Raw genomic sequence first — 25,464 nt, 5'->3', positions numbered from 1 at the left:
CGCTGGGGGGTGGGTGTCACGTGACTCGCCGCGTCGCTCCCGCTGCCCCTCGGACGCGGGGCGCGCGCGCGCCGGTTGGCTGCTGGGTTGGCTGCTGGCTCGCGCCCCGTGCCCTGCCGGGTACCGGAAGTGCGGCGGAAGTTGCCGGAAGGGCTTGTCCCATTGCCGGAAGTACCGTGCCGTGGCTTGAGGGTGGGTTCGCGAGGGGGCAGGGCAGGCCGGGGCTGCGGGGGGCGAGGGGCTGCGGGGCCGTCGGGGGTGCGGGGGGGGGCGGAGGGGGGGGGGCGCCTCCCGCCGCCGCCCTCCTGCCCCCCCGATGCCTGTTCTCCGCCTCGGGCCCGCCGGCTGCCGGGGCGCTCCGCTCCCCTGGGGCCTGTGCGCCAGGGCTCTTCCCCTCCGCGCGGTGTCCGGCGGCCGGCAGCGTGGGTTTGGGCTCTGCGCCGTTTTCCCCGTGGTTGTGTAGGCGCAGGCTGGCAGCAGCTGCCCGCCACCGAGAGGTTCCATGAAGTCCCCGTGTGCCCTCGGAGGGGAGAGGGCACCTGTGATGGGATGCTCTCGCTTTGCTGTTCCGGAAACTCCCGTTTATTTTGCAGAATGTGATACGGCTGCGTTTCATTTGCGAATCCTGCCTCATCTACTTACATGTTAATGGCGCACATCACCATAAATCAGTATTTGCAGCAAGTAAGCAAGTTTTTCTTGTTATTTGTGGGCACATGTTAGAGTGTGCATCTGTTTTTGTTTGCTGTAAATATGTTTTCTTCCTTAAGAAATAAATCAGCCTAGAACACGTGACATGGTAAAGGAATATACTTCAGTCTGTGTTGAGTATACCAGCTGCGTGCCAAGGATGTGTAGCTGGAATTCCTGAAGTGCAATGGTTACTGATATAATGGATAGTGAAGTAATTTATCCATAAGAACTGATGTAGTGGGATTGTGTCTGTGTAGTAACAAATGCAGCTCAAGGATTCAAGAAATACAGGGATTTAAGGAATACAGAGTGCAGAGACGCTGTGTGTGGCGTGGAGGATAGGCAGGAGCAGGGTCATGAGGGCAGCTGGGCAGAACCCTCACTGTCAAGCTTTTAGTGTGACCACTCCTACTGCTTCTTCCTGAACTGTCTATTTCCATCTTTGTTACCATCATACTCGCTTTGGTCAAGATCATTCAAGTCAATTGAAGGGCACAAAACCAGTAATTGTTTGGGTTTTAGTCTCAAAACTGGAGCAGCTCAGATCTCTCAGGACAGTGCTATGCTCTGAAAGTTCGGCATCTTGTCTGGTTGCCAGTCCATTCTACATTTAATAAGAAAAACTACTTCCAAAACAAAAAATTAGCTCTCCGTTACATTAAAAAACCCCATCAGTCTCTGAAGGAGTTTAAGCAGTTGGTTTTCACTCTTTTCCTGCTTCCTTTGCTATTTTAGTCTATGATTTTTCCCATTTGGTATGAATTTTCCACGCAGCAAACTTTTTTTTTCTTCTTTTCCTGTCAGGACACAAACCAGAAAAATAAAGCACAAGCAGTGGGAAAGGAACTCTTAAGAAGTAATATCTAAAACTACTTCCACAACTGAAGAAGTTTCTAGCTTGACGTCACAATAAGCTGCTCAGACACTATGTTTTACAAGGAGTTATCTTGAGCAGGAAGCAGAATTAAGCCATTCTCCCACAGAATATAACATTTACAGTCCTGACAGGTTTCAACAGTATTCTATACAGATGCTAGTCTAATACCAGACATTGCCTTTGGAATGATAGCTATGCATTTAATCTACTTGCCTTCATTTTTATGCGTTACTCAAAGATTGTTTATGCCTTCACATTTATGTTTGATGCCTGTAAGTGTAACTGGAATTTTAAAAGCTTAACCAAATCTGGCTCACAACTCCTGTTCTATGATGCTAAACCCACCCAAGTTGTTTGGAGAGTCTCTGGTTTGCTTGTATCCTACAAATAAGGAGAAAACCAATAGTGTTCACCTTACCTTCCCTTGATACTTTTGTGAAAAACGGGTCTATTGAAAGTACAATGTTGATTAGTTCTGGTTTAAACCTTTAAAAACTCACATTTGAGTTGGTATTGATGTTGATGAACAGTGGTAACATGTTTTGGTAACAGAACATGGCTTCTGTTGTCATGTGTAAATATGTGTGGCTGTGGCCAGATTCGATTCTGTAATATGTCTGTTTTCTTCGGTAGGTACAAGAAGCCATTGACAGCAGAGATGGACAATTTTGCGCAGAATTAGTATCATTTAAACATCCACATGTTGCCAACCCAAGGCTACAGGTGAGAATCTGTTCTTGACCTTTCTTTTGTTTTGCTTTTGGTTTTCTTAGCTCTTTATATGGTTTCCTTTCCATTGGAAACAAACCTCAGAGATGTTTCATAGGCCAGAGCAGGACCTTCTGGCCAGGTCTACGTTAGTTAGTAACGTGGCACAGTGGAAGTGACTACAAAGAAACAGTGGGTAGCCAGGCTCCAGCGTTTGTGATATATGTGTTTCAGATGCTTTTATTTAAGACTAGCTCTGATCAGGTTTTGGAGACAGAATGCATGCTAGCAATTCATTATGCTGGCTGTGATTATTAATGTAACATAAGATACTGACAGGTAGCAGTCATATATGCATAAAACTGCCATGACAAAATATCCATATGGTGTTCTGTTTCTGGTGCATTGGATGTTCCTTTAATGTTTCATTAATTTATTCTGTATTTAGCTTCCAACTCCAGAGGAGAAGTGTCAACAAGTTTTGGAACCACCATATGATGAAATGTTTGCAGCCCACTTAAGGTAAAGATGGACTGGGAATGTAAAGTCAGTTGTGAGGTATCCAGCAGGGATGAAGGAAATCCTTGGGTTTACTTAGTTATTTTAAAGGGCTTACATCTGAAAACTTGGTATTTATTACTCTTACAAATAATGCTAGAACTGCAGGAAATAAAGACCACCTTTCTCCTCTCCACGTAAAGTTTGTTTCATGTACCTGGCAGTCATCTGCGTATAGCCATTGACACAGCTTTCGTTTAGGTGTTTGCTGTTTCCTTTGCTCTGCATTTACTAGCTACACAAGAATTTACAGTGAAATAAGTAAGGGAAGTAGGTGTTTTTAAAAGGGAATTTTAGTTCTAGAAGTACTCTTAAGACAGCTTTAGGACCCAAGTAATTCTGTGAGGCTTTTATTTAAAAAAAATCTGCATTAACACAGTCTTCAGTTCACTTTCAACAGTCACGGAAATTTTTTTATTTGTGCTAATCTTGGTGGCAGGTTCAATAAGCATTAGCATATTACAGTTTGTACTGTCCATATTAGAGAAACAAATCCTTGTTCACCTCTCGGATCAGTTTGCTACAATTATCAGGCTTAGTGCTGTGTTAAAATACTTGCTCCATTTTGTTAGGAACGTTTCTGATCATATTTCTGTGCCTCTTTTAAATAAACTGTAAAGCTCTATGCCTGGTAAGAAGCAAAAAAGAAATACTTGTCTTAGGTATATGATATTTCCTGATGCACTAATACACCTTTTCTTTGGCAGGTGTACTTACGCTGTTGGAAACCATGACTTCGTAGAAGCATACAAATGCCAAACAGTTATTGTCCAATATCCTTTTCCATGAAACTCGTATATTGTTTTCAGATGAACTGTGTGTCGTCTTGTAGGCTAAGTTATCTTTACCCCTTTCAAAATCTAATGGAGTGTGGTCTGCTTCCAAATACACTTCAGCTGTGTAGGTTCTTAAGCAAGGAAGTCCAGGTACACTCAGCTTTCTGTAGGACTTGTCACTTGGCTCTAGAATAGAAAATTAATTTCTCACACAGCATAGGAAACCCTTAGATCATTAATACACCTCCCAGTTTGTCCTTGACTAGAGGGGAAGATACCTATAAAGAAAGCCATCTTATCTCTTTAAGTGCCCAGTGTTTCTTACTGCTACTACCACACGGAGGAGTGTGTGGCTGTGCTCACATACTTCCCTACTGTGCCTTTGCATCCTGACTCCTCATGTACTTCCTGCTTTTTTGGTTTCTACCCCTTCATGTAGCAATATACAGTACCATTAAACTGCTGGTTTTTAAATATGTGCTTAACTTCATAGCATTTGAAATTCTCCTAAATACAATACATCCTTCCTGCGAGCATTTCAGGCACATAAAGAAGAAAACTGGTGAGTGCATCATAGAGAGCTGCTAGAAACTAGACTGTCATCTTTCCCTAGTACAATACCATGGTAGTCAAACTAAAATTGTGCCTATAGTTTTTATTTATCTCCAGTGATACTTAAATGCAGCCTAGTTAGTTTTGCTGCCTGTTTGGGTTTATAGGTCCAAAAGTGTGAAAACTGAACACCTGAGCTTAATTACGTAGAATGCTCCATAAGTAAATGTAAAGATTTTGTTCAAGGTGAGATGGTGTTTTGTTAAAGCCACAGTAAAAAAGGTTTCAGAATTAATTCTTCCTCCATTGTAGTATTTCTGAAATTCTGAGGTCTTGAAAGTCTTTCCTTTTTAAAAGTGCATAGTTCTTATTTAAAGATGAATGTATACTTTTCTAGTTTTATGACCAACTAGGAAAAAAAAAGTTTGTTTCTCATGTCTCACATTGCATGAATTGTACATGTGAAATACAGTGTTTTACTTTTCTAGGGCTTTACCTATTATGTATGCTGTAGCCCTTGATCTTCGAATTTTTGCTAATAATGTAAGTATATCTGATTAACAGGCTTGTTACTTTTCTCTGTTAGGAGTTTCCATGGTGGAAATATTTTAGACATCATTACATAGCCTAGTTTTTGCTAGGTACTGTTTAACACATTGTTTCAGATTTTGTTGACACACTAAATTCATCCAGTCCTATTGAAAAACTAGGTTGCTTAGTGTGCCCATCTTGATTTGCAGCTTGAACTAGAGAGGTTCTAAGGACCTGCATGCAACTCACAGCAGTTGCTTAGAGCATATGAAGTGATTAAGTACTGTCTTTATAGAGTAGCATGGTGGCACTACTCACTATTTCCAGGTGTTATCCTTGGGATTTGGTGGAGATCTCTGTAAGTGTGGAGATATCTCAGCCAACTGAGATAATCTAACCACTCACCCCATCTGAAGAGGGAAGTTTCTGTCTCTTTTCCCTATTTCCAGCTTTGTGTACTGCTTTTGATGCTCATTGGAGCCCTTGCTGAGCTGATACAGCTGCTGATAAGCAAAAAACCGCCCAATTTACATTATTTTTCTCAGGCTAGTGAATTGAAGTAGCTTGTGTAGGGATCTGTTGAGAACTGCTAGGCCAAGGTAAGTGGCAGGGTTGTGATCTTGCTCCTACTCACTTTACCTGAAGAGGTGAAGCTAGAGTTCCAGTTAGGTTAGAGTTTGACAATATCCAATGTTTTCACAATATCCAGTGTTTTCAGCATTTGTCCACTCAGCACTTTCTTGTGCCCACACACCCACAAAATGACACATTTGATATGCTTGCACAGGTAATACTTTTTGTGTTTGTGTGCCTGCTCTGTAAGAAGTCTCAATTCTCAGTCTGAATGTGGCAAATTTGTATATCTGAGATGTATGAGAAAGGGGAAAGTGGGACAGTGGGATCAGTCGTACTGGAAGTGTTTGAACTCTTCTAACTTCAGTATATTCAAAGGGTGCAGATGCAGAGAAGACTTCTGCAGCAGAGGATGCATTTCCATTTCTTTTCCTTACATTTCAGCTAGTGAGAATGCAAACATTACAGTAAAACTTTTTAGAAAACACACAGTAAACATCTACTTGCCATTTCCCCCCTGCCCTTCTTTATTGTTTAAGTTCTGCATTAATCAGTGCATAGATCTTTCCCATGTGTTGGCAACTCATTTATTTTTTTCTCTTGCTGCTATGACATATGTTTTCCATTTCTTCTGAAAGTCCCAGGTCCTAGCAGTGTGTGTTACTGCTAGAAAATGTAGAATATGGTTTAGAAATAAAATACAGCCTTTGTGGCTGTAGTAATAAGCTTAATTATAAATTCCAAACCTCAAACTCTGTAACTGGTAATCATTTTAGTCTGCTTTTTTCAAAAGACATTTTTTTTTGCAAGACTCTTGGTCTTTGAAGACTTGTTGAAGTGTAGTGCTCCAATACAGCTGTGGACAATCCTCCTGTGCATTAGGTTTGGTACATGTTCAGGAGGCTCTCCAGGTTTTTTCTTTTATTCTGTGAGCTTGACTGCCTTCTAGATTTGGGGGATAGCAGGCATGAAAAATTTATTGCTATAATACTTTATAAAATGTTGTATTAAGGAATTGAACTGTTTACATGCAACAAAACAGTATGTAGAATTACACATTGTTTCTTGCTGTGTAATGATAGGCAGATCAACAGCTAGTGAAGAAAGGGAAGAGCAAAGTTGGTGACATGTTGGAAAAAGCAGCAGAACTGCTGATGAGCTGTTTTCGAGTCTGTGCCAGTGACACGTAAGTGAAAGATCCTTTACAGAACTTGGACTATTAAATTGTTAAGAACGTATTGAACTTTGTAAGATTTTCCCACTTACTAAGTCTGTATCTAGGTAAGAATGAACATTTGAGGCTCGTTTCCTCTCATTTATAGTCTGTTCCCTGTTGACTATTAACTACAGCTGGAGAGGCCTCCCTTCAGGTTTAATGCTTCTAGCAGATGTTGTTGGGAGGAACTAATTATGTCCCTGTTTCTCAGGAAAGATCATTAATGCTTTTGTGCCCTCTTAGTTGTCAAGTTTGCTTCATTGTAATCAGGTGAAAAAGAGGTCACTCTCTGGTTTCCAGTCTTGGCAGTTTCAACACTTTTTAGGTGGAGAAAATCTTTCACCTTGAATGTTACAAGCAACTGCTATGCTAGCGTATGTGTTACCTGCAGACTGGAGTGAGGACCTTGATGCAGATGAATAATATTTTGCATGGCATTTTTCTGTTACGTTGAAAAAATGTAGCAGAGCTGTTTAGGATGGAAACATGTTCTGTTTTGACAGTGCTGGTATGGAAGGAGTGTGGCCCTGACTTTTATTTTCAGACACTTATTTTTACCCTAAAAATCTATGAAATATCTGTGGAGGGAATCTACCATAAGGACGAACAGCACATGTCTGTGTGGTACTTAGTTGTTGGCTGGGGTTGAACCGCGACAAAATCATTATTTTCTTACAATGTTCAATACTAGTAGGTTTTTTTCTTTTTTCTCTTCTTATGACAGTCGAGCAGGCATTGAGGATTCCAAAAAGTGGGGAATGTTATTTCTTGTGAATCAGCTGTTTAAAATTTATTTTAAGGTAGGGTTCAAGTCTGGTAAGCTGTGTTTTGTATTTCATATTCTAAGTTAAACCCATCCTTTTTTGTATGATACCATCTATCTAAACTCTCTGATTAAAATTAAATCTTTTTTTTTTTAACAGATCAACAAGCTCCATCTATGTAAGCCCTTAATTAGAGCAATTGACAGCTCAAATCTGAAAGATGAATATAGTATGGCACAGCGAGTGACATACCGATATTATGTTGGACGCAAAGCCATGTTTGACAGTGACTTTAAGCAAGGTACTGTGTGCCAATAAGATAGATTTAAAGTCCTGCTGCTTGGTGTGAAGTCTGGCTGATGTCATGTGTGCGTGACTCAAAATGTGTGTAGAAGGTGCAATTGTGTTTGCATTGATCAAAGCAAAGGTCGCGCTGAAAGATCCAAGGCCCCTAGGCTGAGTCAGGTCGGAGGTGAGATTACATGACAATTCTGATTGTAGTATATGCCCAGTTTTAAAATATTTGTGTCAGTAAAGTTCTTTGTAGTCTTATGCATTATGTGCATGCATAATAAAATGTATGAACATCCGAAAGAACAGGTTTGTAGAATGTTTCACAAAGGAGGCTTTGCGACTCTCTTGTCCTCTTGAAGTTGCTGTATGCCATGTAGGAAATCTTCACCAACCTGTACTGTAGAATTAGTTTCTCAGTGCATGTTTTGGAAGGTGTAGAAATGGCATTTCTGAGATTTCTAAAAGTCATTAGTAGAAATGCTTCTAGAGGCAAGTTGCACAACTTTCATTGCTAACTGAAGCCCCTGACCAAAATCTATTTTGGAGCTGGTTTTGTTACTCTATACAGTGTCTTCTGCCTCTCAGGCTTGCCCTCTTTTAGTGAAAAGTGATGAGGGATTTTCATGTTGTCATGCTGCGTGATCTCACTGGCATGTTTCTGCAGCTCAGCAGGTGGGTGCATCGCATGCAGCTTACATCCACTGAAGAACCTAAGCTATGAATTTAGAAAATAGAGTTTGGTTGCATCACCGCTTCTTGAGATTCTCCCCTCCTGTAATAGTAGCACATAATATTACTAAAATGAGCTGAAAATTCCAATATTGCTTGTGGCTATTACCTCTGACATCTAGACCTTGACAGGTTTTCTTTGTCTTTCTGAAGGAGGACATACTTTTCTGGTAATACTTTGTATTTTTTTCTTAATGTATTTTGATTGGTGTGATATTTTTTTTAATAGAATTTCAAATGTCATGGGTTCAAGCTAGAGATGGACATTGAGCCCAGAATTTGTGTTACAGTTTTAATCCATTTTTGTTGTTGACTCATGTTACTAGCACTCTTATTTTTGTCTGCAGCTGAAGAGTATCTGTCGTTTGCCTTTGAGCATTGTCACCGCTCAAGCCAGAAGAACAAAAGAATGATTTTGATCTACCTGCTTCCAGTAAAAATGTTGTTGGTGAGTAGATGTTACAGTTCTAAATACTTTTTTAGGGACAGATAACCAAACTGATGCTCAGTACTGTTCTTATTTTTCCCTTACTGGAATTCAGAGGCTTTCTGTGCCTAACTGCCATAAGAGCCAGCATATGCACACTTTGTTGTGTGAGGACAAAAAACATTGAATTGCCATTTGTAGCAACAAAAGAAAGAAAAAAGAGGGGGGCGGAAACCCCAAACAAACAAACAAAACCCCCAGCCTCCTTTCCCCCTACCTTCCTCCTACCCCTCCTAAAGATGCAACTGAGGTTACCTCTGTAATAAAGATAAATTTGAGTTCTTTGGGGAAGCATTTAACAGTGCAACTTACATCATGTAGCAGAGTGCCTGTCTGGTGTACAGATGGGCCAGAGAATGTGTGGATTCACTAGTACAAATCTGTTTGCTTCTTTCACCTGGTGAAGGGAAGGAGGATGTGCAAACACATGGCTGAAGACTGTTGAGGGGAGTTTGCCACAGAAGTGAAAGGATTCCTATCTTTGGGTTTTCTGCTTGCACCTTGTACATTTGCCCATTTGAGGCATGTCAGAAGGGTCATGAAGTAGAGCATTTTGATTTTGAACAAATCAATGAAGACTGGTTACTATTTGATCATTTCATCTTTCTATTAGAAAGTTAAGCATATCTCCATTTCTTGTTCCTGTCCTTTCCCATGTGCTGTGCTAGCATTTGTGTATCCCTGAGTTAGTGGGATTATGTTAACAATGTGATTCAGTGTAACTGGGGGGACAAGAACTAGATGTTAGAGTTTCCTGTTCCTGGCTCTATTACCAAAGTTGCCTATGGAGAATGTCATTATCACCCGCTTCTGTGCGTTGCCATCTTCTGCCTTTGCCCCAACCTGTTTATGACCATCCTCCCTTTTCCATTCAGTGCTCCCTTTCCAGTCCCTTGCAGTGTCAAGTGCATAAAGGGGAAGCACAGTGGGCGTGATAATTGGCTTCTGTTTTTAATTATTGACTTTCTTACTGGTTGGTTTCAGATCAATCAACGGTAGGGTTGATAAGGGAAACCTAACAGTCTTCCTAAAAGCTTCGTCCCAGTCCTGACTGGGTGCCTTAAACTGGTGGGTCCATTAGTGCCTAGAATTACTGTGGCTTTTCTGGAACAGTTCTCGTGTACAAGAGGTGCTAAAGAACCAGATAAAGGTCACTGTATCAGAGCCCAAACATTAACACTAACCTTAAACTGTACTAAAATAGCTTGGATGTTTTGGGGTTTTTTTTATTCCTAGCAGCTCTCAGTAACTATGCAGCTGAGTTCTGCTCTCAGCTAATCCTCCAACCAGGAAAGGAGGTAGCAACAGCACAGCATGATGGTAACTAAATTTAAAGTCTGACCCAAGTCAGAGTGCAATCTGATCTCTCCTGTGCAGGGGGAAAACAACAAGTTTCTTTTTGATAATGTAGCTGGTTCGGTCTTACCTGATCTAGCAATGAGAATTGATTTTGTTTCTCTAAACTTAAACTTTCCATCTCTTTGTTTTATTTTAGTTTGTTTTTTTGAGGGGACATATTTATTTCTGCATAGAGGCATAATGAAAAAAAATTCTGGTACAGACTGAGCTAGCACTGGACAATGTGAAATACTGCATATTATTAGTAATGCTTGGGATTCCCATGGTTCTTCTGTTTGCAGATGAAATCATACAGCCCCACGACATAAAATTTGGATTTGCCTAGGCCTCATGTCACAGGATCTTGATTTTACGAGTGTGAGAACTGTTCCCCAACATTAAGAAATACTAAAATTCCCTAAACCATGTTACCATGACTTGAGCTACAAGGGTTGTCTTACACATATTTTTATTCATGTCTTATTCTGTAGCAAAAAAAATTATTAAACTCTTGTTATTAAAATATTAAAATAATTTAATATTATAATATTCAAATGTTATTAAATATTACTGGATAATACCATGTTAGAGTCTTTCTTCTCTAACAAATGTTTTTATAGCTTACTAGATTACATTTAAAAGGCATTTGACTTTACCCTGGAAAACGTGGAAACTTTATTTTTCAGGGCCATATGCCAACAGTTCAGCTCTTAAAAAAGTATGACCTTATGCAGTTTGCTGAAGTAACAAAGGCTGTGAGGTATGATGATTTTTTATTGTGCTGTGTGTTAGTTGAAAAAGTAATAAGTAAAATCCATTTATTTGGGATGACTGAGGAAGGCAAGGGGAGGATATTCCTACCAAGTCAAGCAAGTTCTTTTCTCGTTTGGGTGAGACCCTCTCATGTTTTCATTTCTTCATCATTGTAGCGAAGGCAATCTTCTCCTACTGAATGATGCTCTGACAAAGCATGAGACCTTCTTTATTCGATGTGGAATCTTTCTTATCCTTGAGAAGCTGAAAATCATCACATACAGAAATCTCTTCAAGAAAGTGTAAGTGTAACAAAAGCTATGTTTTTGCAAAAGCATATTTAATACAGTTTCACCTAGGACTGAGATCGCTCCTTGGTTCTCTCTGAGAGTTGAATTCCTGTTAAAGTGAATTTATTATAGAAAGGCCATATTTCTAAGAACCAGAATTTTTAAGTGATCGTTTCTCAATAACAGATTTTTTCCCTGTTGTTTCTTTCAGATACTTACTACTCAAAACCCATCAGCTATCTCTAGACGCCTTTCTGTTTGCCTTGAAATTCATGCAAGTAGATGATGTTGATATTGATGAAGTCCAGTGCATTTTAGCTAACCTTATATACATGGTATGTGATGACCGCTTGCTGTCTGGTCCTTCCAGACTTCAGACAGTAAAATATATTGGGTAGAGAGCAAAAGTTCATTACAAAAACATATCAGTAATCCCAGTGTTCTTGTGTAAAAAAGTTGATTGACTTGTGCCCCAAGTGAAATGTTTTCGTTTGCCCTGAGGGGTGCCTCTTTTGCAGGAGCCAGTTAAACGGAAGTTGAATTTTACATTACAAATCTAGTACTAACATTTCTATATACGCATAAATACTGATTCAAAAATATGATAATTGTATCTGGGACCAAAAGGGATTTGTTCCTTCCGCATTTGAAGTAGGGGAGACTCTTGACATTCTAACATCAGAAAAAATGAAAACCAGATTTCTTTGGTTTTATTTCATATTTAAGTGGATCTCAACTATTTGTGAACAGATAAAGGCTTGAAATCTGGAGATTTCTAATAAATCGGAGATTTTGGAGCAGCATTGCAGTGTTAGCAAGGAAATGAACCACTTCTCTATTTCTGAGACAGATTATTTGGTCTAGCAGTAACAAAGGGTGGGATTAGGTCACTGGAAGATTTTTTTCAGTGTTACACACTATGTCTGAAAAGGAAGTATTGTGTAATTTACTTTATTTGGTATGGAATAGTGATAAAATCCTCATTTTAAAGTGAGCAAGAGTAAATTCAGAAATGCTTCTGTAGAGCTCTGTCTCTTCAAGGAAACCTAAGCAAGCACAGTAGGGGGCCCTGACAGCAGGCTCTGTCTGACAGCACCGTTAGTATGCAGACGTGGTTGTGGTTCCAACTTTCTGCTTACTTTGAGTTGACCCAGTTGCATAAATTGGATCCTTATAGATACAAAGTACAGTAGTGCAGTGGTGATTGACTGTACCTACATGTCTTTGCTTGATGTAATCTGAAGACAGCTGGGGTGGTGGGCGTTGTGTTACCAGCTTCTAGTACTAACGCTGTCCTTTTCTCCTGCCAGGGTCACATTAAAGGCTATATATCTCATCAGCATCAAAAGCTTGTGGTCAGTAAGCAAAACCCATTTCCTCCGCTGTCAACAGTGTGTTGAGTGTTGCATCTTATCCATGCAAGTACCTCTCAGATACTCAGCTTTGTCCAGTGGAGCTGCTCCTAATCACCCTGAGAACACTGTAAATTATTTGGTTCATGTCCAGGACTGGAGTACCAGGAGCTGTTTGTGGCTCCTTTCCCAGAATGGCCAAGGCTGCCAGTGTTACAAAGCGTGTTGGAATGCAATGTTAACTTTTCAATGATACGTTCTGCAGACTGTCTAGATCATTCAAAGTATTTTACGAAGAAATAAAGCAAAGCATTCCAAATTCCTTCCAAACTGCTTAAACGCTTTTTTATAAAAGTACTTTGTATTACTATTTCTGGATTTATCTTTCAGAGAGAAGTATCCTTCTTTGTTACTTGTATTAATCCATTCATCAGAATGGAAATTATGTTTTCTTTCATTATTTTTTTTAAGTCCATTTAATGATCTTACTGGTATTAAACACTCTCTTCAGGCTTTCTCTTAAAAGTAGAGAAGTGCTTGACACCAAAAGCTTTACTATGTCAGCAATACTTACAGGTTCAAGTAAATGTGGGATTTTTGTCTGTATGTGCCTAGAGATAGGTTTGTGGGGTTTTTTTAATCTGGGAAGTATTTTGTTTCATTTTCATTATGAAGAACAAAAGCTTATTTAAGTAGCTTATTGATATTGTTTTATTCTGCATCTGGGGATCCATTATTTTGTGTTACTACCTTGGAGGTTTTGTTTGTTTATTTGGGGTGATGCAACATAACTTTGTCCATAGTGAGGGGAGTGGTAGTTTTGAGTTTTAAAAGTTATTTTTACAGGAAATAAAACATTTTTCCCCCACTCTTTGAGACTTGGGTTTTATTTTACCCACTAACTGATGTGGACATGATTCATAAGGGAAAACAGGTAGCACGTATGAACAGAAGCATTTTTTTTAGTGTGATGAGAGCATTGATTTAAAGGCTTGGAGGTTCCCCTGGTGTTCAGAAGTTTTCCTTGTTGGGATGCTGAAATAATATGAATTTGCTGAATGAAACCTCAAGGTAACAAGAATTAAAAACCCTAATTTCCTTCTCCCAATATTTAAATTGCAGGGAAGACATCAGTGCTTTCTGAATTTTAGGATTAATAGTTCTAGGAAACTTAAGTTCAGCCAGTTTTTAGTAAAATAACTAGGTTTACCACATGATGATGTTTCACAGTATCATGTGTCAGCAGAAGGAAAGACAGATGGGCTTTTCTGTACAAATGGGAGTTATATACATATCATTGCTACTTCCATTGCTGCAAATCATCACAGAGTCTCAGATGGGTGTACTGACTGCATCCAAATGTTCCCTTGCAGTGATTGGTAGAGATTGGTGCTGGAGGGTTGGTTGTGTTTGTGTTTTACTTCATTTTTTGTTTAAACCATATCATATACCTCGCGGTGTTGGTGAAGAGAAATGTTTCCTGGTCCGTGTCTTCTAGTGGCCAGGACCCCAATATCCCAGTCAGAAACCAAGTGCCCTTATACTCAGTAGCTAAAAAGCTTCCTCCGGCCAGTTGCTTGTCTGTGGCCTCCTGAAGGTGTCCACAAAATTGCCTGTTTGTGAGGCTTATGTTGAGGATTTGTTTGCAGTCCTCTGCAGGAAGGTATGAAACCTGCAACTCATCACCTTGGAGTTCATCACCTTCCATTCTCCAGCCACTGACTGTACCAGCCAGCTCTGGAATTAAAACATGTTCTGCAAAGTCTCTTTCAGGAGCGCATACGGGAAGCTGGTGGTTGTTGCACTCCACATGTTCTTGGAGTTGTAGTAGCGCAATGTTGTTCTCACCAGTGTCTTCATCATACCGGATGTGTATGTGTTTCTCGCTAACTTGCATTATCTTCTCAATTCCACTTGTTCCTTTAGACCCTGTGAAACAATGATATTTCACTGCTTTTAGCACTAATTTATCAGAGACCTGAAAACTGCATGCAAACCGACACCTGTCTAATCATGCTGAGAAGTACATGCATGAGAGAAACTAAAAGCACCATTTCTCAAAACTGCTGCAGTAAAGGTAAACTGGGAATGTTACGCTGACAGCTGTTCCATGCTGGGTAGAAGCATGCATAGTTTAAGTGGGAAGGACAAATACCCAACAAAAGTAGTGAATTTTGGCATGAAACAAAAGCCACCTCTAAGTCCACCTGGTTTAGCTTATTCCTAGGTGCCGAGTTCTGAGTTGTTTGAGAGTCAGTTGTCTCTCTGCTTGGCTTGTAGGGAAGTATGGGGCAGCTGCAGATCTAGCTCAAGATACTTAGGTGCTGAAATGAGACTACAGTGGATTTGCTTCCTTTAACTGTTTTTATGCAGCAAAAATTTCAGTAAGCTTTTTTTAAAAAAATTACCTTGTCAATACCAAGATGTGCTGCATCAAGAGAAAATGTGTTTGATCACCTACCAGCACCAACCCTGATTTCAAAATGGCTGTGCAGAAGGGCACACTCTGCCGTAGTCAATACAAAGTTACTTTTTAGCAGCACTCCTCCACAGAAGCCCTTCCCTTCAGAATTTAGCAGGAGGACCTAAGGAAATGCAAAAAACCAATGGGTAGCACTGTCTGTACGCGGTTGAGCGATGGGTTTCATGAATTGCCAGAAATACCTGCCAAGGAAATCGCTCATCATGTTTCTTCCTGGTTTTACTTATCAGATTATCACTGTCTTGAAGTCTGCCACATGCACATTGATCTAGCAAATGAATTAAAAAAGGAAAAAAATAATCAAAACCTCATGCTGTATTGTTACAAAACAGCTAATACCTGCAAATACCTTATTGCTTCTACCTTCACTTCAGGGTTTCAATTTTGCATGAAGAACAAGGACAATTTCTCAGCTGGGGAAAATGGGAATAATTTATTTGACATCTGTAGTCTGATAGCTTGGTGATTGTGCTGAACGTTTTGGGTCATTGCATGAGACTTGCAATTACCAGATTTCACTGTGTCTGTCACTAATGAAACTAAGCTTCCTCTCCAGCCAACCACCAGCAGTTTGCTTCCTCATCTTTGTATCCTGTATCTGAATTGTGCCAAATACCTGACAGCTGTGGCCCAATGTGAACAAGGTAAATCCTGGGTTTTCCTTGTGAAGATGTTACTCTAGGGACATGTATGCCTTTCTGTTCTGGTTCAGACAGCATGCATACTTTTCAAGCGGATTCTCCTAGTTATCTGCATTTATCATGCTTTCTGTTTACCTTGTGGGATGGTCTTGGGTCACACAAACTGGATTGTGTTCAGGTAAAGCTAAAACAGAACATACCCTTCAGGAGCGCACATGATGTACTCTCATAGCTAGTGGGTGCTTAGTCCACAGGACCAAACTAGACCTAGTCTGAAGTAAAGCCCACCTGAAACGTGCACGGAGTGTGGACATCAAGCCTTCGTCACCAAGGTGTGGGTTTACAGCTGAACTCCTATTGGGCTGCCCTACTTGCTCAAGGGTCTGCAAGGGTCTAAGTGTACAACTGCATTTTTGGTAGACCTGGTTTATAAAGGGATGGGATTGAATGAGATACCTGGTGTGAGATTGAAATACTGAAGGCGGCTATTGCTTCAAACTAATGAATATGGCAGCAAACATTGCCCTTCATTTATCAGGCCATCAGGTGCCTGATGGGAATCAACTGAACCTCATTCCCAAACAGACAGGTCTTCAGCAGAGTTACTCTTTACCAAGCGTAGGAGTGGTAAACCTGGCTCATGAGTGATCCTGTGAGCAGTCCTCTCTGCAGACCTGTGTTTAAGTGTTCAGATCAAATATCACTTCTTTCACTACGGCTTTGGTTTCTTGGGTGGTGGCCCCTAGCTGCCTCCTCTTTCTGCCCTGTGTGGAAGGTCAGTAACCTCATCACTTAAGGCTCAAAGCAAGCTGATCGCATCTGGTTATCAGACAGTGGCCTACCCACCCCAGCACTGAGCATGTGCCCCCTGTACCTCCATGCTCACACCTACCTAATGCGATGCACTGTTTTTTATCCTTCCCAAGCTCATAGCCATCAGCACAGGAACAACGGTAGGAATTGCTTCCCGGGTAGCAGAAGTGGTGACATCCTTCCTTTGGGTGGTGATGACATTCGTTTTTAGCTAAACAGAACAAGTGGAGGAAAAGCACTGGGGACTGGAGTTCAGCTGGAGTACTCCTGCGTGGCTTCTCTCCTCTTTACTAAGCACTTGATTTTCACTTGCTTTGTGTGGAGGTGGGTAGGGACTCTGGCTTGGTGGCGTTCCCCCCCCCCCCCCCACATTGTTTCTCCTCTTGTTAAGCAGAAATTGGAGACAGCTGAGTTTTTGCATCATCTACAGTCTCGTTACAAACCGTGCTCACCCAGCACATCCCTGCATCAGACTGTCTGCACCTCTAGGTTTTGGGGAGCATTAGCCATGGGTCAAACTAGACCTTCCATGCAAACATGTGGAAGGATGCCATGGGTTTTCTTCCTGCTCCCTTAAACACTGCCTATCTGCAGCAGGGGAAACTGCTGCACATGTTAAGGCGGCAGGTATTGCTTGAGGAAGAGGGTGGCTAAAGCTTCCCATTTTTCAGCAAAAACAAATGCATAGCTGTTAATTCTCATACTTGTGCTAAGAAACTTAAAATTAACAGCTGCCAAAGATAAAAAAAAGAAACAGGCTATTAATCACCTTTGAAACATGCTTGGTCAACTTTCCATAGCTGAACACACACTTAGGCAAATGCAAAGCAACAAGAGGAACAGCCATTTGATGGTGGATCTAGCTCACAGGTGGAGAAGTAGCAAAAAACCTCACATAACGTGGCTCTCTATGGCTGAGGCTGAGCAGATCCAGTTCCCAGCACTGGTCCGAGCTGTATCATCTTCTGTACTCCCCAAGAAGCTGGTCACAGTCACCCCCCCTTATACAGCAAATGACCCTGCCCTGTGGCAGCCAGGGCATCTCCCACCCAAGGGGACTTCTGAGCCAGCAAAAATTGCTGCGGTAAGGGCTGGAAAGTAGAACCTGGGCAGATATAAAAATGTAGTATCTGGCCCAGGGTGGTTTAAGTGCCAGAAAGCATCCATTTTGTTTTATGCCTTTTATACTGAGAAGTGGGGTTTTTTTTCTGGAGTCCCTCTGTCCTGAGGGACTGTCTCACAGGTGTGTGTGGGAAGCCACCCTGGCACTGCAGCCCTGGTTCTTCAGGCCATGTGCCACCTGGGACCACAGCGGGACAAGCAACTGGAGAATGCAGGTGGCAGTGGCAGGGCTGCCTTTGGAGCCCACCCGTGATGGGGACTAGCTTCAGCTCTTTTGCTGCGTCCCCAGAGGAGGGAAGCTCAGGGAGAAGAGGCAGCCTGCGTAACCTTGGGATGCCATAATATTTCAATAGACAGGCAGCACACATCACCCCTGCTCTGCCAAGAGCTGTGTTTTAACCTAAAATATGATAACTGGCCGTAATGGGAGAGCTGTGTGTCGTTCCCTGGGGACCGCCTACGACAGCGGGAGACAGGGCTTAGAAGGTAGAGCAATGCCTTACCGAAAGCACAGTTCTCTCCCTCATAGCCCTCGGCACAGGTGCAGGTGTAGCCACGAATGCTGTCCTCACACACACTGTTGTGCTGGCAGGGGCTGGATGAGCACCTCCTGCCACCTGGAGAAATGCCACAGGAGAGGGACAAGTCACCACCACTGCTGACCCAAATTATGCAGCCCCCTTCCCAGCATGTAGTGAAAAGCAGTTTGGAAGGAAACGGGCTGTGTCTCACTGAGCCGCTCCTTGGGAGGGATTCTAGCCTGAGTCTCCAGTTCCAGAGGTGCTCCCGCAGCCCCTGGCAGAGGCTGGGAGGTGCCCAGAGGCAGAGCCTGCTTCTGGAGGACAGATGCTGTGCTTCAGGGAAAAGCAGAGTTACAGTCCATGCGCTTGTTACAAATGTCATGCGAGACGTGTGTTTTAGGTCTCCCGTGTTAGGTTGATATGCACTGGGTAAAAAAGCTGATGTCAAAATTATACAGCAAGCAACATCAAAATAGGAGGAAATCTGGCTTTTACACATTTATACAGTTATTGTACAGCTGCTCAGACACTAGCAAGCTTAGTCTTTCCAGCAAACCAGAGGATGTCCTCACTATGGGTGAAGCACCATGCAGAGCTGCCAGCTTCCCTTCAAGCTACCCAGTGGAAAGACTCCAAAAGAGTTTGAAAACATTCTCCAAATAACTGCTTATCATAGACCTGATCAATCAGTGAGCAAAACAGAAAAACCTAACCTGGGACATGCTCTCCAACCTTTTTAAAATTTAAAACTTCATTGGAGAGGTTAACTTCAGTCTGCAGGTTGCCATAATGGATATCGGGGATGGAAAGGTGAAAACTCTGCCTACTACTTGGAAAAAACCACAAACCACCATCTGCTCAGATGGGCACATCTGTTTTTGAGTGTTAGCTGTACTAAAATGCTGGCTTAAAGTAGTTACCACCTTCAGCCCACCTGCAGTCAGATGCCACCAGCGTACCCTGGCACACTTTTGCTCTCCTGGGAGGGTTTTTGGGTGGGCTTGGTGGGTGTGTGTGTGTGTCATCAGCACAGCTGAGCAGGCAGAGTTGAGGGGCGAAGACATCCAGCAGCAGCAGTGAGTAGTTGGAGCTAGGGAAGGGCTACACTTACAACCTGGAGCAAGTTAGATGGTCTCAAGCCTCTGAAATTCATACTCAAATATAGGTAGGGAAGTCTCAGAAAATGTCTGGGGTCTGGTGAGGTTCTGCAAGACTGGGGAAAAAAGTAAACCTAGCCCCTAGCTTTATTAAAGTAGGAAAGAGAAGATTCAAGGAATTATACATAAATCATGCTGATTTACGTATTTCATTAATTTATATAATGTTATTGATTTATATAATATATTAATAATTATAAAATATATAATATAAAAGTTACTGGAAAGATTAAACAAACTGTTTGTAAGCATCCAGCAAAATAAGAAGGTGGTAAGTAACAACCACCATGTATTTTTCATGAATAATCCAAACCAATTAAATCTAATTGTATTATAGGATAAGGGACCTAGCGGGGAATCAGTGAACATCATAGAACAGAAATGCCTCAGGCATTAAGTGAGCTCAGAAAACAGACTGCTATGAGGCATGCACAAAGCTGCTTGCAAAACTGTTTAAAGAGAAATTCTCAACAGCTAAGTTTATACTGTTAGTAAGAGAGTGTCAGGGACAAGTGTGACTTCAGGCCAAGTGCCCTGACAGCATACATCCACACTACAGCAAGATGCTGCTATGTCAGCTTTAGCTTGACGAGACCAAGGTGGAGCAGTACAAACAGAGCCAAAGGATGAGCCAGCAGCTGGGTGGGTGCTCAGCCCTTCTCCCCAGGCCTCCCTTACTACACAGATTTGCCTACCTTGGGCTACGGGACAACAGCAACATGGATACCAGATGTCCAGGCAATGAGATTTTTGGAAGACAGGATAGAAAAATTGGTTTTGTTTGTTTAGTGAGGAGGAAAGAAGCCATGGAAATGCACAGCAATGCTCTTCAAAATGTTAGAAAAGACATCACAGAGAAGGAAACATGCTGCTGTTCTGTAGGAAGAAGACAGGACACAATGGCATTTAAATACAGCAAGGAAGCCACCCCTGAGGCCAAAGCCAGTGACGCATCCTAACTATGGCTAAGCTTGTTTGGATGGACCATTCTCCACTGGTTGCCCTTCTCTCTTCATAGACTAGAGAGGAAGCCTGCACGACATGCTTAGTACAAACTGTGACTGAAATTAGGAGAAGTTAATCCCACCCTCACAGAAGTAATGAAAGGCCAGATATTTAGCGTCATTCCTCGTAACATTTATATGACTGATGGGATTCTCCTATGTAATGGTTCCCTGGACTCAGCGTTTTAGTGGCCCCTGCAGAAAATTAATACTAACCACTGGTTTTGCCACCTTCATACCCACTATCTAAAACAAAGATTAGACATTAATAAAAGTTGAAAGCAAGAGAAAAACTTAGGATGAGGTATGCAGAAAAATGGAGGGAATAGGGCATAGTCACCATAAGCTGTTTCCCCAGGCTCCTTGTTCTGGAGGCATCTAGTTACATCAGCCTCTCAGCTTTTACAGATTTGTTTCTTGCCTTGACAGCTGCCAAGGGATGACGACTGCCAGCATCTAGAGTTTGCTGACAGCCCAGTAGCTTTTAACACCCATTTTTCTCACTCACATTGAGGTGGTAGGTTTGTATTTGGGAGGTTTTACTGGTATAGCTGTGTTGCTCTATTGTATCAGCAAAGCAGGCTTTCTCAGGCCCCAGGTTGTGCCAGAACAGCCTTAAGTTCAGGAGAAGAAATAGCCTATTTACTATGATAACATCTCACCTTCAACTTTCATTCCCTTTGCAGTCTTACACATTTTTTTCTATTTATTAATTTTTTTAATGCTTTCACATCAAGACTTTCTCCTGCTTTACTATAGACATGACTAATAGTGACTGGCTGTTCCTTGTAAACTACTAAAAACTCTCAGAAATTCAGCACTAGACTGTATCATGATGTTCATAACATGACAGTGCTATGAAGGAGAGAAATCAAGAGGCCAGCTTACCGTAGTAGGCATCCCAAAACATTTTCTGGAAAAACAAAGAGAAAGAAAAAAGGGAAATCAGACTTTAACTTTCAGATAGTATCACCTTCCATGAATATTTTGATAAAACAAAATATGAGAGAATATATACTATGGCATAGCATTTGCACAGCTGCCCATCTGCAAGTTCTGCCCTGCCAGCAAAATTTGACTGAGATGGGAGAGCGTTTGCATCCTGCTTATTTTATTGTTTCTTGTTGCAGCACTCTCAAAACCAGGCAGCCGCAGCAAGGCTTTTACCATCCCATACCAGGTTAACTTCAATAAGTAGTCCCCACGCCTTGCCCCAGCACAGCCACCAATCCCCCACAAGGTTTCAACAGTTCATCTACTGTGTGCTGTTTCCTTCATACACTTCAGGCCAGTCCACCCTGCTTCTTGCTTCTGCTGCATCCTTCTCCTTGTCTCTCCTACCTCCAGGGCACTCTCCTCTCTCTGCTTCTTCCAGGTCTCTTTTCATCCAGGGCTCCTCTTCCATATACCCCTTAGAGCTATTTAACTACTTAGCAGGAACCAGCCACAGCTGCACATTATCCACACCAGCCAACCCATCGCCCCTGAAGCCAGCCCACAGCTATATATTGTTAATTAAACCAGCTTCATTCCTTTACAATTCCTTTACAGTTTCTTAAGAAGCTATAAAGGAAAACAAACACTTTAGATCCCCAGAGAGGAACAGCTGATCCTTTAGCAGTAGGGCTTCCCGGAAAAGAAATGCCTGGCCATTGTCTCCTCAGCAGGCAGTGGCCTGGGAAGCAACCCCATCCTGTCCCATCCCATCCCACTTGGCCCACAGCAGATGCTGCTGGAGGCAGCTGGGTCAGCACAGAGCAGAGCTGCAGGTCACCAGCACCATGTGCCTCGCTTTTCCCTGCATTTGTCAGCCAGCTCTGCCGCTGCTTTCCATGTGGGGACACCTCTCCCCACTGTCCCCAAAGCACCAGGACCACCCACGGGCAGCCCTATGGCTGTTGCTGCTGCTTTCCCTGCAAGCACGGTCTCCGGCCAGATAGTTATTAAAGAGCACAGCATCCAGCTGGACGTGGCAGCAGGGCTTCTTCCATGAGGGCATCTGCAGCCACCAGCTAAGTGAGCCTCTTCCTATAGGTCCCACTACCTGCTGGTGCATTGCTTCCCTCCGTCCTAACATCCCCTCCACCCTCCTGGTCCCTAGGGGATGCTGAAGCTGTATTTCTTGTGTGGTCAGGAAGGGACAAGAGCCATACACTTTCACAACACAGGCTACAGGACACGTCACTTTCAGGCAGGGACTTTAAAAGTGTCAGATCTGACCTCTGCATTTCCATTCTGATGGCTGAAGACACCTGCTTTCTACCTGCTGAGGTGGAAAGTGCAAAGATTTCCCATGGAGAGAAACTCAAACAAATGAAGCAGGCTGTGGAGCTGTATTTGATAGTAAAGGACCAAGGCAGTAATTTTTATTATGTATGCAGGAAAACAAAGTACTTACGAGCATTTCATCATTTTCAAATACTTCTCTCGCTTCTTCATGCGTACATCTCTCTTCAAGGCATTCCCTTTCCAAGCTGCCTTGGAGGACCTCCTCCAAAAGTAGGGAACTGGCACGCCTCTGTCTCTTGATAATGTTGTTTGCGTCGTTAGCTGATATAAACACTGGAACGTTGTATGACAAAACTCTACCATAAGTACTTAAATTCATTTCCTTATATACTTTTACATCCTCGTTCTAGGGAGAAACCCCTTTGGCTGATTCGGGGTTTCAGCCACATTAAACTTACATACTGAAAGAGCCCTGCTTCCTCAGCCCAAACTCAACTGAGGAGTGGTGACCTTTTACTTTTGGGAAGTGCCTGACTTGCTGTCAAGCAGGGACAATCTGCAGCCCTTCCCGATGCATTTTCTTCCTGCACGAGACACACAGAGCAGCATTGCTGTGGCATGGCCAGGGAAAGGGAAAAAGCAGTATCATAAAGGCAGAAGCTATTTCCTAAGACTGCACAGGGCTTTCAGACTCATCAGAAGTGAAAATGATTTGTATTAATTTATGATGATGGATCCAAACTGATGCCTTTCAGTCTTAGGTCACGGGGTTGTTTTTGCTGAGAAGCAAAGCTGTAACATGGCTGAGTTCTCAAACAAATGTTTCTTAAGGAGAATAAATAAAAGCTACCCCTCAAAGTTGAGGGCTATATCATATACTGTTCTTTATGTGGAAGACACCATCATCTTTTTGATTTGAGTAAAGAGGAGGAGAGATCAAAACCATGACAGCTATCAGATCTGAAGACTACTCTTTGCAATGATGCCTGCAACAAGAACTGCCTGCCAGCTGGGTAGCTGTGCTGTGCTGGAGCCTGTTGCCTTTGTCATGAAGCAGCACGTGGCTGTGTGTGTCAGCACATGTTCGTCGGTTCGCTTGCGCTTGGAAAGTAAACACGTTGGGCCAGGGACTGTTGTTTGGGGTTTGGGGATTTTTTTTGTTGTTTGTTTTATACAGCGTTTGGGGGCCCAGCACTGCTAGGCACAAAGGTTGAAATAATAATATTAGAACTGGAAAAAGTGACAGCAATAATGAAATTCTTCTGAAACTGCATGCAAATGCTTAGTTATGCTTTTGAAGGGTATCCGATAAGCAACAGGCTTGCATGTGATATGAAAAAAGAAAAATGAAAAAGCTTCATGACTGTGTTTTGCATTTTAAAGTGTTATCTGGCACCCCAGTGCACATTTCTGCCATGAAGTGGTTCCAATGCATCCAGCATAACTGGCAGCGCGCATCGGCTGCTGCCAGGGGTGTTTTGACCTTCTGAAGCAGTCACCCTCTTTTTCTTCCTTGCCCAGCTCCTCCTTATTTTTGACAAACCGTGAAGGATTAGTGCAGAAACATACATTTCTTCAAGCTATAACAAGCATGCATCTTTCATAGGACTCTTTATTTCAGCAACAACTAGAAATATAAAACAAAATTCTCTTTAATATCTGGGGCACTCATTAAGAATGATAAGAAAAGGTGAAATATTACCCCGGTGTAAATGATGGCACTTCAACATTACATTGCCTCAGTAACTTCATGCAGTTTTTACTTAGCTATATGAAATTAACAGGAGAAATGTAAGGAAAATAAGGAACAGATGGTTTTCAGTGATGTCACCCTGTGCTACAAAGTAAACACGAGACAAGGTAAAAAATTACTGGGGCTTTTAGAGGAGCAGGAGCACAAATCAGAATTAAAGCTGCAACAAAACAAAGGCCATACCTGTCTGCTCTGCCTGAAGGAAAAGGGCAGGGAGAAGAAACAATATTGTCCAAGAGCACCTTGCCATGTTACCCTCTGAGCCTAACGGCCGCCTGCCTGCATTCCTGCTGCTGGTGAGGGAAATGGCTACATGAGAGGTGTGGAAGTTTAAAGTCCAGCTGCTCAGGCAAAAAACAAAACCTCTAAGGGCAAAGCCTGGCCTCAATGTCAACACATGAAAAAAATAAAAAAAACCACCCTTAAAAAAACCCTGGTCAGTGGTGCAGCAGTTCCCCATCTCGTGGTGCACTGGCTGAAGGTGGAGCAGGTTTGCCAGCTCCACCGAGGTGTGGGTGTTCCTCCACCCCCTGGCCTTCTCTTACCATAACGCAAAACAGGGAGAGATCAACAGTAAAGACATTTCTTTGCACCCTTTGCACAAGCCGGATGATGACTACAGGGATCCATTTTATGGCGTGGCTCTTTCATCCATTGTCCCCACAAAACACTTCCCAAGGCTTAGCTGCACTGGTCAAATCCTATCAGCTTTCGGAGCAACAAAGCAACCAAAGCGTGCGATTTCCCCCATAGGGGTGTATCTGAATAGATACGGCATTTTTCTTTTTCACTGTCGGGTTTGTACTGCCCAGCTGTGAAGGAGAGCATGGGAAAGTCTTCCTGACTTCAGGCTGCTGGTCTCACAACACGCAGAGTCCGTGCAAGGAGGTGTAAGTACAGCGAGGACCAGAGCACCTCCCTGGGCTGCTGTGCCATGCACCCAGCGGCCGGCCGGGGCGGCCCTCCTGCCTAGCCTGGGGCAAGAGGAAGGATGAACTCAAGGGAGTGCAATGGCAAGGATGCTGCAGGGAGGGTTTTTTCACTCCCAGCACAGGCAGCTCCTGGGACAGGCAGAAGTTGTTTCTACAGGCAGAGCAGCAACTGGTGAGAGGAAAAGTGTTTTTCTTAATCTGAGTTAGATTAAGTAGAGACCATTCTGTGTTTTAATGTCATAAATACGCAGCTATTATTTGAGTATGCAGTTCTTTTAACGAGGCATAATTGATCTGAGCATTTATGCATAAAGCCCCA

General features: G+C 42.5%; 2 protein-coding genes across 3 annotated transcripts; one reads left to right on the top strand and one right to left on the bottom strand.

The window, feature by feature from the left end:
- Positions 1-33: 33 nt before the first annotated feature.
- PCID2 (PCI domain containing 2) lies at positions 34-13,359 on the top strand. The gene is made up of 15 exons (XM_055702175.1): positions 34-192; positions 594-684; positions 2,204-2,293; positions 2,727-2,800; positions 3,544-3,611; positions 4,135-4,174; positions 4,653-4,707; positions 6,351-6,454; positions 7,209-7,284; positions 7,408-7,549; positions 8,619-8,719; positions 10,783-10,856; positions 11,026-11,151; positions 11,351-11,474; positions 12,450-13,359. Exons 2-15 carry the CDS (start codon positions 643-645, stop codon positions 12,537-12,539), a joined length of 1,206 nt encoding a protein of 401 aa, XP_055558150.1. The 5' UTR covers positions 34-192; positions 594-642; the 3' UTR covers positions 12,540-13,359.
- A 305-nt stretch (positions 13,360-13,664) lies between these two features.
- PROZ (protein Z, vitamin K dependent plasma glycoprotein) lies at positions 13,665-24,556 on the bottom strand. Of its 2 annotated transcripts, none has more exons than XM_027804855.1 (8): positions 24,397-24,556; positions 22,630-22,781; positions 21,120-21,144; positions 18,053-18,166; positions 16,507-16,638; positions 15,156-15,241; positions 14,953-15,076; positions 13,665-14,420 (listed from the first exon to the last, which is right to left on the bottom strand). In XM_027804855.1, exons 1-8 carry the CDS (start codon positions 24,461-24,463, stop codon positions 13,909-13,911), a joined length of 1,212 nt encoding a protein of 403 aa, XP_027660656.1. In that variant the 5' UTR covers positions 24,464-24,556; the 3' UTR covers positions 13,665-13,908. The 2 variants fall into 2 exon arrangements, with proteins under 2 accessions (XP_027660656.1, XP_005438889.1); XM_005438832.3 differs by having other exon boundaries at positions 22,630-22,793; positions 24,397-24,553.
- Positions 24,557-25,464: the final 908 nt, after the last annotated feature.

The sequence above is a fragment of the Falco cherrug genome, chromosome 2 (genome assembly GCF_023634085.1).
Source record: "Falco cherrug isolate bFalChe1 chromosome 2, bFalChe1.pri, whole genome shotgun sequence".
Classification (NCBI taxonomy): Eukaryota; Metazoa; Chordata; class Aves; order Falconiformes; family Falconidae; genus Falco; species Falco cherrug.
The sequence above is the reverse complement of the archived record's forward strand: the minus strand, read 5'-3'. Positions and strand labels throughout refer to the sequence as shown.